Source organism: Chelonia mydas, chromosome 3, assembly GCF_015237465.2.
Source record: "Chelonia mydas isolate rCheMyd1 chromosome 3, rCheMyd1.pri.v2, whole genome shotgun sequence".
NCBI classification, from domain to species: Eukaryota; Metazoa; Chordata; order Testudines; family Cheloniidae; genus Chelonia; species Chelonia mydas.
In genome coordinates this window covers 105545815-105561289 of record NC_057851.1, presented here as the reverse complement: position 1 = coordinate 105561289, position 15475 = coordinate 105545815, and the positions used below count along the sequence as shown (strand labels likewise).

The 15475-nt window shown below is 42.3% G+C and overlaps 1 protein-coding gene across 6 annotated transcripts in view; it reads right to left on the bottom strand.

Annotated features, from left to right (window-relative positions):
• PHACTR2 (phosphatase and actin regulator 2) overlaps positions 1–15475 on the bottom strand; it is a 228110-nt gene that overhangs the window by 6223 nt on the left and 206412 nt on the right. For all 6 annotated transcript variants that reach the window (XM_037894918.2, XM_037894916.2, XM_037894917.2 and 3 more), the window contains 3 exons: positions 13573–13634; positions 10923–11060; positions 6334–6410 (listed from right to left, as the gene is read on the bottom strand). In XM_037894918.2, the coding sequence (XP_037750846.1) occupies positions 6334–6410; positions 10923–11060; positions 13573–13634 (277 nt within the window). The remainder of the gene's footprint in view (positions 1–6333; positions 6411–10922; positions 11061–13572; positions 13635–15475) is intronic.

Sequence of the window (15475 nt, the reverse complement as noted above, 5' to 3'; positions counted from 1 at the left end):
TTATATATAGGGTCACTTTTTAAAGTATGGGCACAATGGGTTTATCTGCAAAACCCAGTATTTGCATGTTAAGCAGATGGATAACTAGCTGATGTTATACTGATTTGCAAAGGCAAATGTGTGATTTTAGTATTTATATTAATTAGAATGGTGTCTAATGACTGCAGAGGTTGAATGATGAAACTCATGTGAGGGTGAGACGTTTTTAAAAATAACACATAGCACTGTATAAATATACACTGTGTTGTCTTCCCAAATCTGAATGTTTACAAATTGGTAAATTATTCTGTTAATAAAATACTGTACATTTAGGAATTCACTTTCTTAGGTGTACATCTAAAATGACCTAATTAGTGTAATTACACAAGGAATCAGGCTACATTACCATGACTAAAAGGAAGGCTTTGGCCATTATACTTTGTAGACAAATAAATGTCAAAGCTTTTCTCTTTATTGTGTATCCAAAGCTCAGTGTTAAATCTGGGTAAGGCAAAAGAACTGTAAAAACAGATTAATAATAACCTATAGGAAGTAGCTCCTTTGTCTTCTCATCCTACCACTGAATTTTATGAGCAAATCTGTTCTGACTAGCTGCAGGCTGCAACTCACTTTTAATTTGTATTTCTTAAATAGTTCTTTTTTCTTTTAAATGAATAATTCATTCTATGCCGCAGAGTCACTTGCCCACGATACTATTAGACCTAAGCCTACTTTTGCTTTTTCAGTCCAATGTTATTAGTGAACTACATGAGTTACATTCCTTTTAACAACAGGGCCTTGAGGAGATTGAAGCTCTTTCCTTTCTCCCAGAATTGCAATCCTACAACATCTGTGCTTGATTCTGCTCTTAACAGCAATGGTTTTTCTCTAGTGTTACTCCACTGACTTCAGTGTAATTACTCCTTCCTCTCACAGGCCAATCAGAGAGAACAGAGGGAACTGATGGGCAGGATCCCCTGGGAGGCTAATATGAGGGGGAAAGGAGTCTAGGAGAGCTGGCTGTATTTCAAAGAAGCCTTATTGAGGGTGCAGGAACAAACCATCCCGATGTGCAGAAAGAATAGCAAATATGGCAGGTGACCAGCTTGACTTAACGATGAAATCTTCTGTGAGCTTAAACTCAAAAAGGAAGCTTACAAGAAGTGGAAACTTGGACAGATGACTTGGGAGGAATACAAAAATATTGTTCAAGCATACAGGGATGTAATCAGGAAGGCCAAAGCAAAACTGGAGTTGCAGCTAGCAAGGGATGTGAAGGGTAACAAGAAGGGTTTCTACAGGTACGTTAGCAACAAGAAGGTGGCCAGGGAAAGTGTGGGACCCTTACTGAATGGGGGAGGCAATCTAGTGACAGATGATGAGGAAAAAGCTGAAGTACTCAATGGTTTTTTTGCCTCGTTCTGCACAGACAAGGTCAGCCCCCAAGCTGCTGCACTGGGCAGCACAGTATGGGGAGGAGGTGAGCTGCCCTCAGTGGTGAAAGAACAGGTTAAGGACTATTTAGAAAAGCTGGACATGCACAAGTCCATGGGGCCGGATGCGCTGCATCCGAGGGTGCTGAGGGAGTTGGCTGATGTGATTGCAGAGCCACTGGCCATTATCTTTGAAAACTCGTGGTGCTTGGGGGAGGTCCCAGACGTTTGAAAAAAAGGCAAATATAGTGCCCATCTTTAAAAAAGGGAAGGAGGAGAATTTAGGGAACTACAGACTCACCTCAGTCCCCAGAAAAATCATGAAGCAGGTCTTCTAGGAATCCATTTTGAAGCACTTGGAGGAGAGGAAGGTGATCAGGAACAATCAGCATGGATTGACCAAGGGTAAGTCATGCCTGACCAACCTGATTGCCTTCTATGATGAGATAACTGGCTCTGTGAATATGGGGAATGCAGTGGACGTGATATACCTTGACTTTAGCAAAGCTTTTGACATGGTCTCCCACAGTATTCTTGCCAGCAAGTTAAAGAAGTATGTGCTGGATGAATGGACGATAAGTTCGATAGAAACTAGATTGGCTAGATTGTCGGGCTCAATGGGTAGTGATCAACGGCTCGATGTCTAGTTGGCAGCCGGTATCAAGCGGAGTGCCCCAGGAGTCAGTGCTGGGGCCGATTTTGTTCAACATCTTCATTAATGATCTGGACAATGGGATAGATTGCACCCTCAGCAAGTTCGCGGATGACACTGAGCTGTGGGGAGAGATAGATATGCTGGAAGATAGGGATAGGGTCCAGAGTGACCTAGATAAATTGGAGGATTGGGCCAAAAGAAATCTGATTAGGTTCAACAAGGACAAGTGCAGAGTCCTGCACTTAGCATGGAAGAATCCCATGCACTTCTACAGGCTGGGAACTGACTGGCTAAATGGCAGTTCTGCAGAAAAGGACCTGGTGATTACAGGGGACGAGAAGCTGGATATGAGCCAACAGTATGCCCTTGTTGCGAAGAAGGTTAACGGCATACTGGGCTGCATTAGTAGGAGCATTGCCAGCAGATCAAGGGCAGTGATTATTCCTCTCTATTTGGCATTGGTGAGGCCACATCTGGAATATTGCATCCAGTTTTGGCCCCCCCACTACAGAAAGGATGTGGACAAATTGGAAAGAGTCCAGTGAAGAGCAACGAAAATGATTAGGGGCTGGGGCACATGACTTATGCAGAGAAGCTGAGGGAACTTGGCTTATTTAGTCTGAGAAGAGTGAGTGGGGATTTGATGGCTGCTTTCAACTACCTGACAGGGGGTTCCAAAGAGGATGGAGCTCGGCTGTTCTCAGTGGTGGCAGATGACAGAACAAGGAGCAGTGGTCTTGAGTTGCAGTGGGGGATGTCTAGGTTGGATATTAGGAAACACTATTTCACTAGGAGGGTGGTGAATGGGTTATCTAGGGAGGTGGTGGAATCTCCATCCTTAGAGGTTTTTAAGGCCCGGCTTGACAAAGCCCTGGCTGGGATGATTTAGTTGGGGTTGGTCCTGCTTTGAGCAAGGTGTTGGACTAGATGACCTCCTGAGGTCTCTTCCAACCCTAATATTCTATGATTCTAACGGGGAGGGGACACTTTGGGGCCGAGTCTTCCTCAGGTAGTAGCTCCTTGAGGACCACCTGGACTCACTGGTTATGTGCACGATGGATAGGATTGGCATCCCTGTTTCAAGCCCCTCCCCTAAATACCATTCTCACTGAGTTGCTGCAGTATTGGATCGCTTCAGACCTCTGGGCCCAGCTTCTGAGAATCCTACTGTAATCTGTGTCCATCAACTGCTGTTTTCAGTGTTGGTGAGAAACGCTTCCAAGTTCCTCTTTGGTGTGTCTTGTACAAATATGTGCTAATTTTGCCATATAATTTGTAATGATGTAATCAAGGAGTTACATTTCAATTGTATCAGTTCATAGCACAGAATAGTCTCTTGCAATTTACTTTATATTGCACTTTTCTAAACCTGTATTTTTACATATCCTAAAGACTAACAAATACAAGGAATACAAGACACAGGGAGCCAAATGGAGATACATGAGTTATGCACGTGGCCTAGTGATCTGTATCCATATTTGTTATGGGCATTTTCTAATAGTCTAAGCAAAACACTGGGTTCTAATCCCTAACTGTATGTATGGTTATAATCCTTGGCTCAGTTTTTCCATTTGTAAAAATGACAATGTTTATGCTTACCTGCTTTATGAGGTGTTATGAGAATCAATTAGTTCATGTTTATAAACTGCATTGAAGTGCTAGGTGTTATTATAATTGTATTAAAAACCTTATTTTAAAAGATGATTAAAGTTGTAAAGTCAAGCACTCAAAAATTAGGAAATGCCAGAATTAAAGTTGATCATTTAGACCAGTTCAGCCTCACTGTGAGTATGCATTCTGATTCAGTCTAGCTCAGGGGTCTCAAACTCGAATCACCAGGAGGGCCACATGAGGACTCGTAGTTGGCCCGAGGGCCGCATCACCCCCCCCCAGCTGCCCCCGCACTCCACCCCCACCCCTGGGGTGCAGCAGGGGGCTCAGAGCAGGGAGTTGGGGTGCAGGTGGGGTGTGGGGTGTGGCAGAGGGCTCAGGGCAGGGAGTTGGGGGGAGGGGTGCAGGAGGGGTTCGGGTTCTCGCCTGGTGCCGCTTACCTTGAGCGGCTTCGGTGTGGCAGGGGCGCCTGCCTGCCTGTTCTGGCCTTGGCCCTGTGCTGCTTCGCTCCGGGAAGCGGTGGGCACCCTGTCCCTGCGGCCCCGGGCGGAGGGGGAGCAGATAACTCCGTGAGCTGTTCTTGTCTGCGGGTACCTCCCCTGAAGCTCCCATTGGCAGCGCTTCCCCGTTCCCAGCCAATGGGAGCTTCAGGGGAGGTAACCACAGGCAAAAACATCTCACGGAGTTCTCCTCTCCCACTTCCGCCCTGGTCGCAGGGAAGCGGTGCCCACCGTTTCCTGGAGTGGTGTGGGGCCCTCAGCACCACGGGGTTGGCAAATCCACGGGCCGGATCCAAAGCCCAGAGGGGCTGGATCCAGCCCAGGGCCATAGTTTTCCCACCTCTGGCCTGGAGGTAGGCTGGGGACACGGCACGCTGGGGAGGGGCCGCGGGGAGCTTGGCGGGTCTCAGGGAAGAACCCCGTGTGTTTGAGACCCCTGGTCTAGCTACAGGATCACACACAATCACGGAGTGGTGGCAGCAATAGCAGTGAGAGGAAGGGATCCAGTTATGGATCAATTTTTGTGTGTGTTTTATCTGAAGGTTCAGTTTTTATAGAATCATAGAAATGTATGGCTGGAAGGGACCTCGAGAGGTCATCTAGTCCACAACCCCTCTTGATAACCTATTCCAGTACTAAGCTATCCTTCTAGTTAGAACATTTTCCTAATATCTAACCAAAATCTCCCTTGCTGCAGATTAGGGGAGCATGGTGTATGCAATGGTGAATGCAGGGTTTAATTTGTGGTAGGGCTTGCCAGGGCTGAGCCCCAGCACCTCTGGGCCTGGCAGTTCATAGCCCTAGCACCTGTAGGCTCGCTGCATCTGTTATGAATGTAAAAAAATTGCTTGAGCCCCTGCATCTTTTTCATTACAAATCAAGCACTGGTTGAATGATTTTAGCAGCAAGCTCTACTGAGCATAATGCTAAATGCAATCTTCAGAAGCTTAGAATTTGGATAAATCAGAACAGATTTTCATGGGGACAGCAAAAAAGCACACACCTGACCTCCGGAATAACCCTCTGTCAAATTTCAAAATCCTGCTGCAAATCATAGAGACATTAGAGCTCCTCAAAAAACTGTCAGAAAAAATAATTATAATGGGAATTGTTAGGGGACCTAAATAAAGGATACCACTTTCTCTATAATGATCTATTTGATAATTATATAGTGGTTTTAAAAATATCAGGGCCTTGTTTATTATTAATACAATAACACTATATTGAATAATCCTTATAGAGTTGTAGTAGCTTGAGTGCAAAATTGGTTTACACTATTAGTACCTTCTGATCCCTAATTTAAAATCCACACTAAAACTCCTATTAGCTTCACATTTGTTTTGTTTGATCTGTAGCCAGCAAACTATTTTTAGACCAAATTTAAGGTTATTTAGACATGCCCTTTTAAAGATATGGGATTTAAGAAAGACAGGTATTAATCATAGTTCGAAAATTCTTTTAGTTTTTTTTTGCCACATCCTAGCTGCAAGATAACGTATCCTGAATACTTCAAACGAGGCTTATTTGAAATATCTTGGTGAGATCTACAGCCCAGGTCCAAACAGAGATGCATATTAAAATGTTATTTGTGTCAAATTAGGAATGTTAGAATGGAATGTCTGAATCTGGCAAATTTCCTAAAGATTGCTAGGAGCTCTGGCAAGTGTTAGGAAGTTCTCCAGAATGGGAATGGACTTTGTGAAGTTTGCTAGACTGCTAGCTTGGTTCCAGTGTCCCAAAGCACCCACTAACACATACTTTCATATGCAGTGGGTCTATGGAAGCAGGCCTCTTCTCCCACACATGCAGACTGTGAATTTCATCTGGGACATGCTGAATCCAATAAAATGTATGAAAGGATTATTTTTCAGATTTCATAAGCAATCTGTTCCATTTAAAATCTATTCAATTCTGGTTACCCTCATTGCCATATCAATTATGTGGTTTCAGTGATCACATCAGCAACGCTGGGAAATCCCACCAGTCAAGGAATTAATTACAGTATAACTCTAAAAAGAAAAGGAGTACTTGTGGCACCTTAGAGACTAACCAATTTATTTGAGCATAAGCTTTCGTGAGCTACAGGACTTGGGAAAGGCAGAGACTAATACATTCACCTCTCATTGGCTTTACGCCAAAAGGTACTATTACTCACCTTGTAAACTGTCGACTTTCCTCATGTACTTCCATTTCTGTGCTTTTAAATTCATTCAGTTCTTTCCGTATTGCTGCCTAATTAAAAACATGCACAAACATCAGAAAGGTGAACATCCAGTAAAAATACATTAACAGAACAAATTCCTATGAGGTGCAAAATACCCTCATCTCTATTGTTTTCCATTTACTTTTCACTTAAATCCTTTCATTTAATCCATCACTCTTGCACACTTCTGATCCCAAGAACACAGTGGTTCTTTCAATTATGGTTATTTGAAGCAGTAAAACCATTTTTAGAAAAGCCATAAGAAAATATCTGGGGCCAGAAAATCCCTCCCCCAAAATATGGCATTTGCTACAAAAGAAGCAGGGAAAGGGAATTTGTCACCCTCAACAGCCACCTGCTTAGTATGCATCTGCAAAGAGATTATCACAGCATATAGCCCTGGAGGGAAGGATGAGTCATACTTCATGCATAGCAATTGCATAAACTGCAAGATTCCTATAGCTCCCGACTGGAGACAAGATTTTAGGAATGCTAGATGAATGCCACTTTTCAAATGGAAATTAGTCACTCTGTTTGATCAATTTTATGTAACATTATGTGAGGTGTTTGGACATTCCAGGGTCGTGTTTTCAGCTGGTAGATACTAAAGAACAGCAGAAATTCAGCACACTTTAAAATGTCAGTCCTTAATGCCTATGTAAAAAAAACGGTAATCAATTTAATTCACTATGTAATTCATATAATTTCTTAAATGGCCACTCTACACACACAGGTATTGCTATAAATGCTTTTGGTCCAAATCTATAAACATTTTAAAACCACTGCTTTCAGACCCCGCTGTTCAGTGAAAGGTTTGTTCTGTCTTTCTCCTTTCTGTATTTCAAATACAAGTAATACCATTTGAGTAATCCTTTAAAAAAGCAGCTCATTAAAGAGCAATGTCTTTCAAAGCAGGACAGAATTCCAGTGTGGTAAGTTTACACTGTGTCATCAGAATGCCGTCTCCTAAATGATAAATTTCACGTTCCAGCAGGGGACTGTCCTGCTTAACAACAATGATACACTAGCACAAGGCTGCTGAAATAGTAAGGAAAGAGACAGCTCAGATATTGCACCCTTCCTTGTTTTTAAGCATATGCCATACTGATTGACAAGATATCAGAGTCCTGAATCCACAGAACTGGTATAGCGCAGGCTTCATAGAATCATGGAATATTATGGTTGGAAGAGACCTCAGGAGGTCATCTAGTCCAACCCCTTGCTCAAAGCAGGACCAACACCAACTAAGTCATCCCAGCCAAGGCTTTGTCAAGCCGGGCCTTAAAAACCTCTAAGGATGGAGATTCCATCACCTCCCTAATGAAATAGTTCCAGTGCTTCACCATCCTCCTAGTGAAATAGTTTTTCCTAATATCCAACCTAAACCTCCCCCACTGCAACTTGAGACCATTACTCCTCGTTCTGTCATCTGCCACCACTGAGAACAGCTGAGCTTCATCTTCTTTGGAACCCCCCTTCAGGTAGCCGAAGGCTGCTATCAGATCCCCCCTCACTCTTCTCTTCTGCAGACTAAATAACCCAAGTTCCCTCAGCCTCTCATAGATTAGGGCTGGAAGAGACCTCAGGAGACCTCTTTTCCACTGATGTGCTTCAACTGGACCTAGAGGAACTACTTCTACGGAAAAGAGGTAATGGAGTCTTCAGATTCACTGGACCCTTTGCCCCTCTGCTGAGACTGAAAACATGGAGACCAATTTGTGCCAACTGTGCTGTGGAAACCTGTTCATTACAAAATGTATTGAGCCTAAAAATGTACTTCAGGTGGGTAATAATGTATGCAGTGTTGCTGGTCCCAGGGTATCAGAGAGACAAGGCGGGTGAGGTAATCTCTTTTATTGGTCCTTGTCTCTCAGGTGGTGAATAATGACTTTCAGCCACTATTAGCCAGACCTGAGCACGTGACCTACAAGTGAAAAAATCCCACTGCTATCATGAACAATCAAGCCCTTCTTGTATCATTTCTAAATGTGGCACTCTGATCTGCTGTGACTTGAGGCCTCATCTACACAGATTTGACCTATCAGCGCTAGCTACCAGTGTAGTTTGCTTGGTGCAACTCCCAACGCAGATGGATAAAGCTGCTATTTGCACCAGGACTGCTCACCTCAGTTTCCTGCAAGGTGCTGAGTGCTCTAAGCTCCTGAAGACTTCATGGGGAATAGAGAATGTTCAGCACCTGAAGCCCAGGGCCCTGAGCCCCGCCACCCAGAGAAGAAGCTGAAGCCTGAGCAATGCAGCTTGGCATGGGCCCCTGTGACATGGGGCCCCAGGCAGTTGCCCTGCTTGCTACCTACTAACGCAGGTCCTGGCTTTTATATGCAGAAAACCAGTTGTTGTGGCACAGGTGGGCCGTGGAGTTTTTAATTGCACGTTGGGGGGGGAGGCTCAGAAAGAAAAAGGTTGAGAACCTCTGCCTTACTTGATATTGCAGCATCTTGAATTTTCTCCACAATTTAGTCCAGAAACGGTGGTTGGTAAACCACCCATTTCTAGTAGAGAAATCCTGCAGGTATCTTTGCAGCGGGAGTGGTGGTCAAAGAGGGGAATGGGACAGCTGACTAGATTTTTCTGAAATGCCCTACTGATTTGTCTTAAAAAAAAAGAAAAGTAATTCCTTCCAGAAAGGCAGAGGAACAAGCAGCTTAACAGAATTGCACCCAAACAATGTGCTGTACTGTGTAAGGTACAAACTTCCTGAAGAAAACAGCGCTCTTCACAGCATGATCAACAGTAACGAATGGCCAGCTCTTTCCTCGTGGGCTAATGTCATAACTGGATCCTGAACTTTACAGCCATTTCACAACAAAAATCTGAGGATTCAAGCCAGCTTCTCTTGCCTCTCTTCCCACCCCTACATTCACCTCTCTCAACTTGCCCCCTTCTTTTGTACAGGTTAGAGATATCCAATAATGTGAAGCACCCGGGATTCCTTCAGACCTGAGCATGGCATGGAGACACCATGGCTGAGGATCTCCTAAGGAGACTTAAGGCCAAATGTCTTTGGTGACTCTACTTGATCTTTCAGAGGCCTTTAAGACAGTTGATTATGAGGGGCTGCTGAAGTAACTGCAGGCTGGCAAGAGTAGATGGGATCACGTGATAATTCATCCACTCATTCCTTTCAGAGGAATAGTGGCAGGGGATGGTGTTGGGTGACTGGTCCTCTCTTTCAGGGCTTTCAACTGTGAAGTCTTGCAGGGCTCAGTTCTGACAGCTCTACTGTTCAACCATTATAAAACCACGAAGGGAGATCATGAGGAAATACGGGCTACAGTGAATTCAATGTACTGTTGACTTTCTGCTCTAGAGCCCCTTTTCATCAGACTCAGATGTACCAGTCTACATGCTCTCCCAAAATCTGGCATAGATGGGGCCTGAACAAAAGCCAGTTGACCTAAACTCAATTCTGAAAATAGTGATAATGCTGGTTGAAAATATTGTGAGGATCTGGCAAGGTATATGTCTGCTTCCTCCTTTGAGAGCGTCCATCGGCCTGTTGTGAAAGCAGAAGGTAATATCAGGATTTAGTTAGTGACACCATTGCACATAGATGCTCAGATGGCACCAATGGGCACAGCCATCTTTTTTTCCCCATTTGGGGCCGGCATGGACAGCCCTTTCCTCTCTGATGCAGACGCTGCTACAGCCACTCAGGTCTTTGTTCCCGCCTGGCTAGAACAGTGTAACTCACTGTACTTGGAGCGAACTGCTAAAGTCACTTGGAAGCTAAGACTAGTAGCTGCCACTGCCTTCTGAGTGGGAGCTGGTTCCTTATGCTCTGCCCTCTGAAGTTATCTGCAGCCACAAAGAATGAAAACACGTTCTCAGACTTGAATCCATTTTTTAGCAAAGTAAGCCTGAAATATTTTATGACTTTTCACCAAAAAGCATGACTTTTCTTCTGAATTATTTTACCTAATTTTTAAAACTCTACTTATAAGTAAATAAGAAACCTGGTAGCTTCTCTCACTGTTTAAAGTTCTCTCTACTACCGAGTTAATCTCACCGCTCTGTTAAATTGCAGGGTAAAGACGTAGGATTTTGACGCTGAAGGCTGAGTTTATTCCCCAATGGTGCATGAATGCAGTTGGTCACCTGACAAATGTAGTGATGGTGTATTCATGTGGCCAAACATTTTTACAGTAATGGGAGAGCCTGTTATATTTCACTGTAACTGGTTTTAAAAGCAGCACTTAAGGGCCAGCATGTAGGCCTCTAACTGCAGAAACATTGGTTGAATTCCAAGGACTGCAACTAAAAGCTCACAGCAGTGATGTAACTGGCCTAGGAGGGATTTTAAAAATGTGAGAGATTCATCTCTGAACTGCCACAACTAAGCTGGTAAGTACAATTTTAATAGGCATCTGAGTGGGTTCTGTTATGTGTGGGGAATGCATGGTACCATGACAATGTCACTGCCTCAAGAAGATGTCATTAATGATACTAGTGTGGAGGGACTGAAAATAAGACCGGAGAAATATTTTGAAAGTTATAGAATTCAATCTCTATTTGTCTCTTGCCTTGTCTGCAGGCGTTAACCTTGCCCAGGGCTTGTCTGCTCGGCGATCGTAATCTGGGGAATCTGTTACCTCCACATACTCATTGAAACGTAGGATTCTTCTTGCCTGCAGTTCAGCCACTGTAGGTCTCAGACTGAGCTGTGAACAGGAGGTGGAAAAGAGTAAATTGAATAAGCCAAAATAAAACCTAGGGTATGACGTAACCTCAAGAGAACATTACTGGTATTTCTAATCAGGGTCACTTTCAGGTGTCTAAAAAAAGGCACCATCTAGGGAACATCAAACAGGAACTAGAAAGCAGTGCAACCTAGTTTCTTAGAGTATAAAATTAATCTTTGTCAGACAGGCCACAAAGAATCTTGACAGATCGTCTCTAGAACATTAATTTTTACTTTGCTACACTGGTGCTATTTACCCTCTTAGACAATGCTAGTATTTACATTAATACCTACAATCATCTGTTTTTCACTACAAAAAGAGAACAGGTTTTTGATGGGTTTCTCTAACTAAAAAGAATTTGTGAATCAGAGAATCTATCTTTATTATGATATTGAACCAAATGATCTGAGTCACCCCAATCAAGGTACACATTAACTAATGTGAACTAATGATTGAAAGTGTAGGGAAATTGTATGTCATACTATGGGGCTTCCTCATCTCAAAAAGGATAGAGTAGAACTGGAAAGGATACAGAGAAGAACAATGAGAATGATCAAGGGTCTGGAAAAAAATGCTCATATGGAGAGAGACTAAAAAAGCTAGGACTGTTTACCTTAGAAAAGAGACCCATAAGAGGGGACATGATAAAAAAATATATAAAATAACAAATAGAATAGAGAAGGTAAATTGGGAACTTCTGTTCTCCCTCTCTTGTAACCCAAGCACACGGGGATATTCCATGAAATTAAAAGGTTAAAATTCAAAACCGATAAAAAGAAATACTTTCACACAGGTTTCAGAGTAACAGCCGTGTTAGTCTGTATTTGCAAAAAGAAAAGGAGTACTTGTGGCACCTTAGAGACTAACCAATTTATTTGAGCATAAGCTTTCGTGAGCTACAGAAGTGAGCTGTAGCTCACGAAAGCTTATGCTCAAATAAATTGGTTAGTCTCTAAGGTGCCACAAGTACTCCTTTTCTACTTTCACACAGAATGTTTGATTAAACTGTGGAACTCATTGCCGCAGGAAGTCACTGAGGCCAAGAACTAAACAAGATTTGAAAAGGGATTGGATAGTTGTATGGATAGCAAGACTATCCAACATTATTGCAATTAACACAATTTTGGAAGGAATATTAAACCTTCTGCTTCAGGGGGTTTAATCTGTAACTGTTAGGGACCAGGATGAGCTCAGGGTAGAGGGCAGATAATCTCACATCTGTCTACTATGGGATTCTTACACCTTCCTCTGAAACATCTGGTGCTGGCCACTGTCAGAGACAGGATATGAAACTAAGTGGACCTTGGGTCTGATCTAGTATGACAATTCCTGTATTCCCAAAATCCAGTTGAAATCACTGGGTTTGCATTGGTTTAATGGAGAGCAGAATATAGCCCTAATCTGCAATAACATGCATGTCTACAAGCAATTTAGACACAATTAGAAAAATATTAATTTTTTATGTGCTTGTTGCTTCAGGATCACATATATATAATTAATAATATATATGTACACACACATCAAATATGTGCATTATATATATATATATATATGTAAAATTATTTTTTAAGGTTTTAAACTTCTCATTATTCAGAAAAAAGAGACATCCATGAGATTAACAGGAAGATCACAATCCAAAAAAGTAACACAATTTAACAATTGACTTGGGCACAATGATAAATATTTTGTATACTGTGGTTCTCTCTTGTACTAGACTAGGAAAGACAAGCAAAAAGTTATACATTACCTGTTGAGAGAGTCTTGCATTGCAATGTTTTACATGGTACTACCCACTTTGGTCTTGATGATCAATTTTAGTGATTTAGATATACTCGATGGATCAGGACTGTGCCGTTGTCCCACTAAGAGCTCTGAGAGACACTGTGCATCACTGAGGCACTGTGGGTGGGATTTTCAGAAACCTTCAGTGTTGGCTTACGTCTGCTACCACTGAAGTGAGTGGGAGATTTACCATTGACTTCAATGGGAACAGAGTTAGGCCAACCCTGAACAGGAGAATGTAGTATGTGCTCCCATCTGAGATGGGCAAGCTCTACCGGCTTGTGTATGGGATAGTGGTGGAGGGCTCTTCAGGGCCTCACACCTCTTCCAGCACCCTCCTTTTCCAAAAGAGGCAAGTACCTACACCTGGGGTTGCATGGGTGTGTGTGCGCACACTCGGGAAAGCTCCTGGTACTCACACCCCTTCCTTACACACACATGCAAAGGCTAATCACAATCGGGCCCTACATTTCCTTCAAAGATGGCAATTCTGCCCTGTAAAAATGTTAGGGAAAATTGGACAGACTGGATTTATACCAAGGATGACTTTGGCCCATTCTGTCTTTTAAACAGGGTTTACCTTTTGGGGAAATGGAGATGGGAAAGGGAATTTTGTCAGTATGTCTGAATATACTTTAGAATAGTATAAAGAAAAATTCTCATCCTTTATTATACATACAAGTATACTACACATAAAACATTTTATCACCTTTCTGCTGAGTCTGCGTTTTAATTCCCTCCTGGCTTCTTGTTCTTCTTCTTCATTCTTCTCTGTTTTTGGAAGAGAGAAATAAAGGGGATGACTAAGGGGCTATAACTGTATACGGTATATTTCTCCTGGTAGTAAGTTTCAGGCCTTAGAATATTGGCTCATGCATACTCATATTTCTGAGCTATCCTATTTTTGTGTGTTTGTTCTCATTGCTTTTCTCTGTCCTCTCCAATTCCCAACTCTGTAGCCTTCTGTAGCTATTACCCTGTGCCTGGAATATAGCAGAGAGGCTACCGTCATTTCCACTCTGTGAAATAGCAAACAAGGAGTTGCACAGCTGCTTCACCTACCTGCCAAGAGACTAAGATCATCATTGCCTTTATTCCCAAGGTCCCCTTTACCTTAGTCTAGAATCAGAGTTTAATTGTGTTTACTAGGGCAGAGAAAATAATTTGCAGTGAATAACCTACCTGATGAACCTAACCTCTTTTTTTTGCTCCCAGAATATCCATGAGCAGAGAGCAAATTCCTCATATTTGTTTGTTAGTGGAAATTAGACAGTGAACTGCTGTTGTTGTTGTTGTTTTTTATTAGATTCCATGTATTGATCATTAATAGTTCTCAGTGAGTATCTGATTTTCATAATTTGAGCTGTCTTGGTTAACTGTGATTAGTCAGACCAATCACAATTTATTATTTCTGTTCCTTGGTCAGATGAGGCAAATAATTGCATACGCAACTTTAAAATTTCTGCAGATATTTATGCATGTAACTGAAATTTGCTTTCCAGAAACTTTTGTGTCAGTGAAAACTGATTGCCTGAATGTCTGTGGAAAGCAAATTAAAAAGGGGTACAAACATGGGTGAAACAAATTATTTTAAACTGATGAATGTTTGCAGAAAATTATTTGTATCATTTGCCCAGCTCTGTTGCTTATGTCTGAGTGTATCTTTACTGTGGATGAAATATTCCAATCAGAGATGTTGGCTGAACTGCAAAGCTCAGATCTGGATCCACATTTCCCCAAGGTCATGAGTTTGGATTGAGGGTTTTGGTTCAGGACCAACTCTAGTTCTAAAGGAGTTTATCTGTCCACTGCGGATGTGACCAAACTGCGTTAGAAGAAGGTGAGAGCACAGTTCTGAACACTTGTTCAGTATGATTTGCCCTCATCCATAATAAATGGCCAAACGGTGTGAACATACAGTGTTTCCAAAACGGAGTCTGAATCTCGCATAGGCGTTAGGCTTATGGTTGTTCAACAGGTACACCTGTTGTACACGTTTTCACAGAGGGTGACCCGGGTATCACTGAAGACAGAACATCATTCAGTACTCATAAATTTCCTTTGATAAAGCATGAGATGCAGAGAAAGAAACAAACAACAGAAAACAGCATCAGATGAAAATCACAGCACCAGAAAGAAGTCATCAACACCAGCACTGCTCCTCAAGAAGATTTTGCCACCAAACTTCACGCTTCAAGCGAGATAAAATTTTGCAAAGACTGCCAAGGCTGGGTTAACTCTATGATTGAAATTACATGTATTGAGATATGGAAGTGAATATTCTTCATATGACTTCTTTAAGTAGTCTAACTAAAGCTCTCTTTCCTTTACTGTATTTCACAGAGTTTAGCAAGATCACTTACCTTTACTCATTTATTAGCTGTTTTAGTATATTTATGATAACTCACGTGGAAATGACTTACTTTTAAACAAATTTCCCTTTGTAATCAATAACCACAATATCTAAGGTAACTAAACAGGATCTATTAAATTAGGGATTAATTCACTTGGTTTTAGCTCATCTAGAGAAGACTGTCCCTACAGGAACTGGATCTCCCGGGTGTAATCTCTGTTGCAAGCTCTTCATGAGGGAAGAGAGAGCCCAAAGGAGA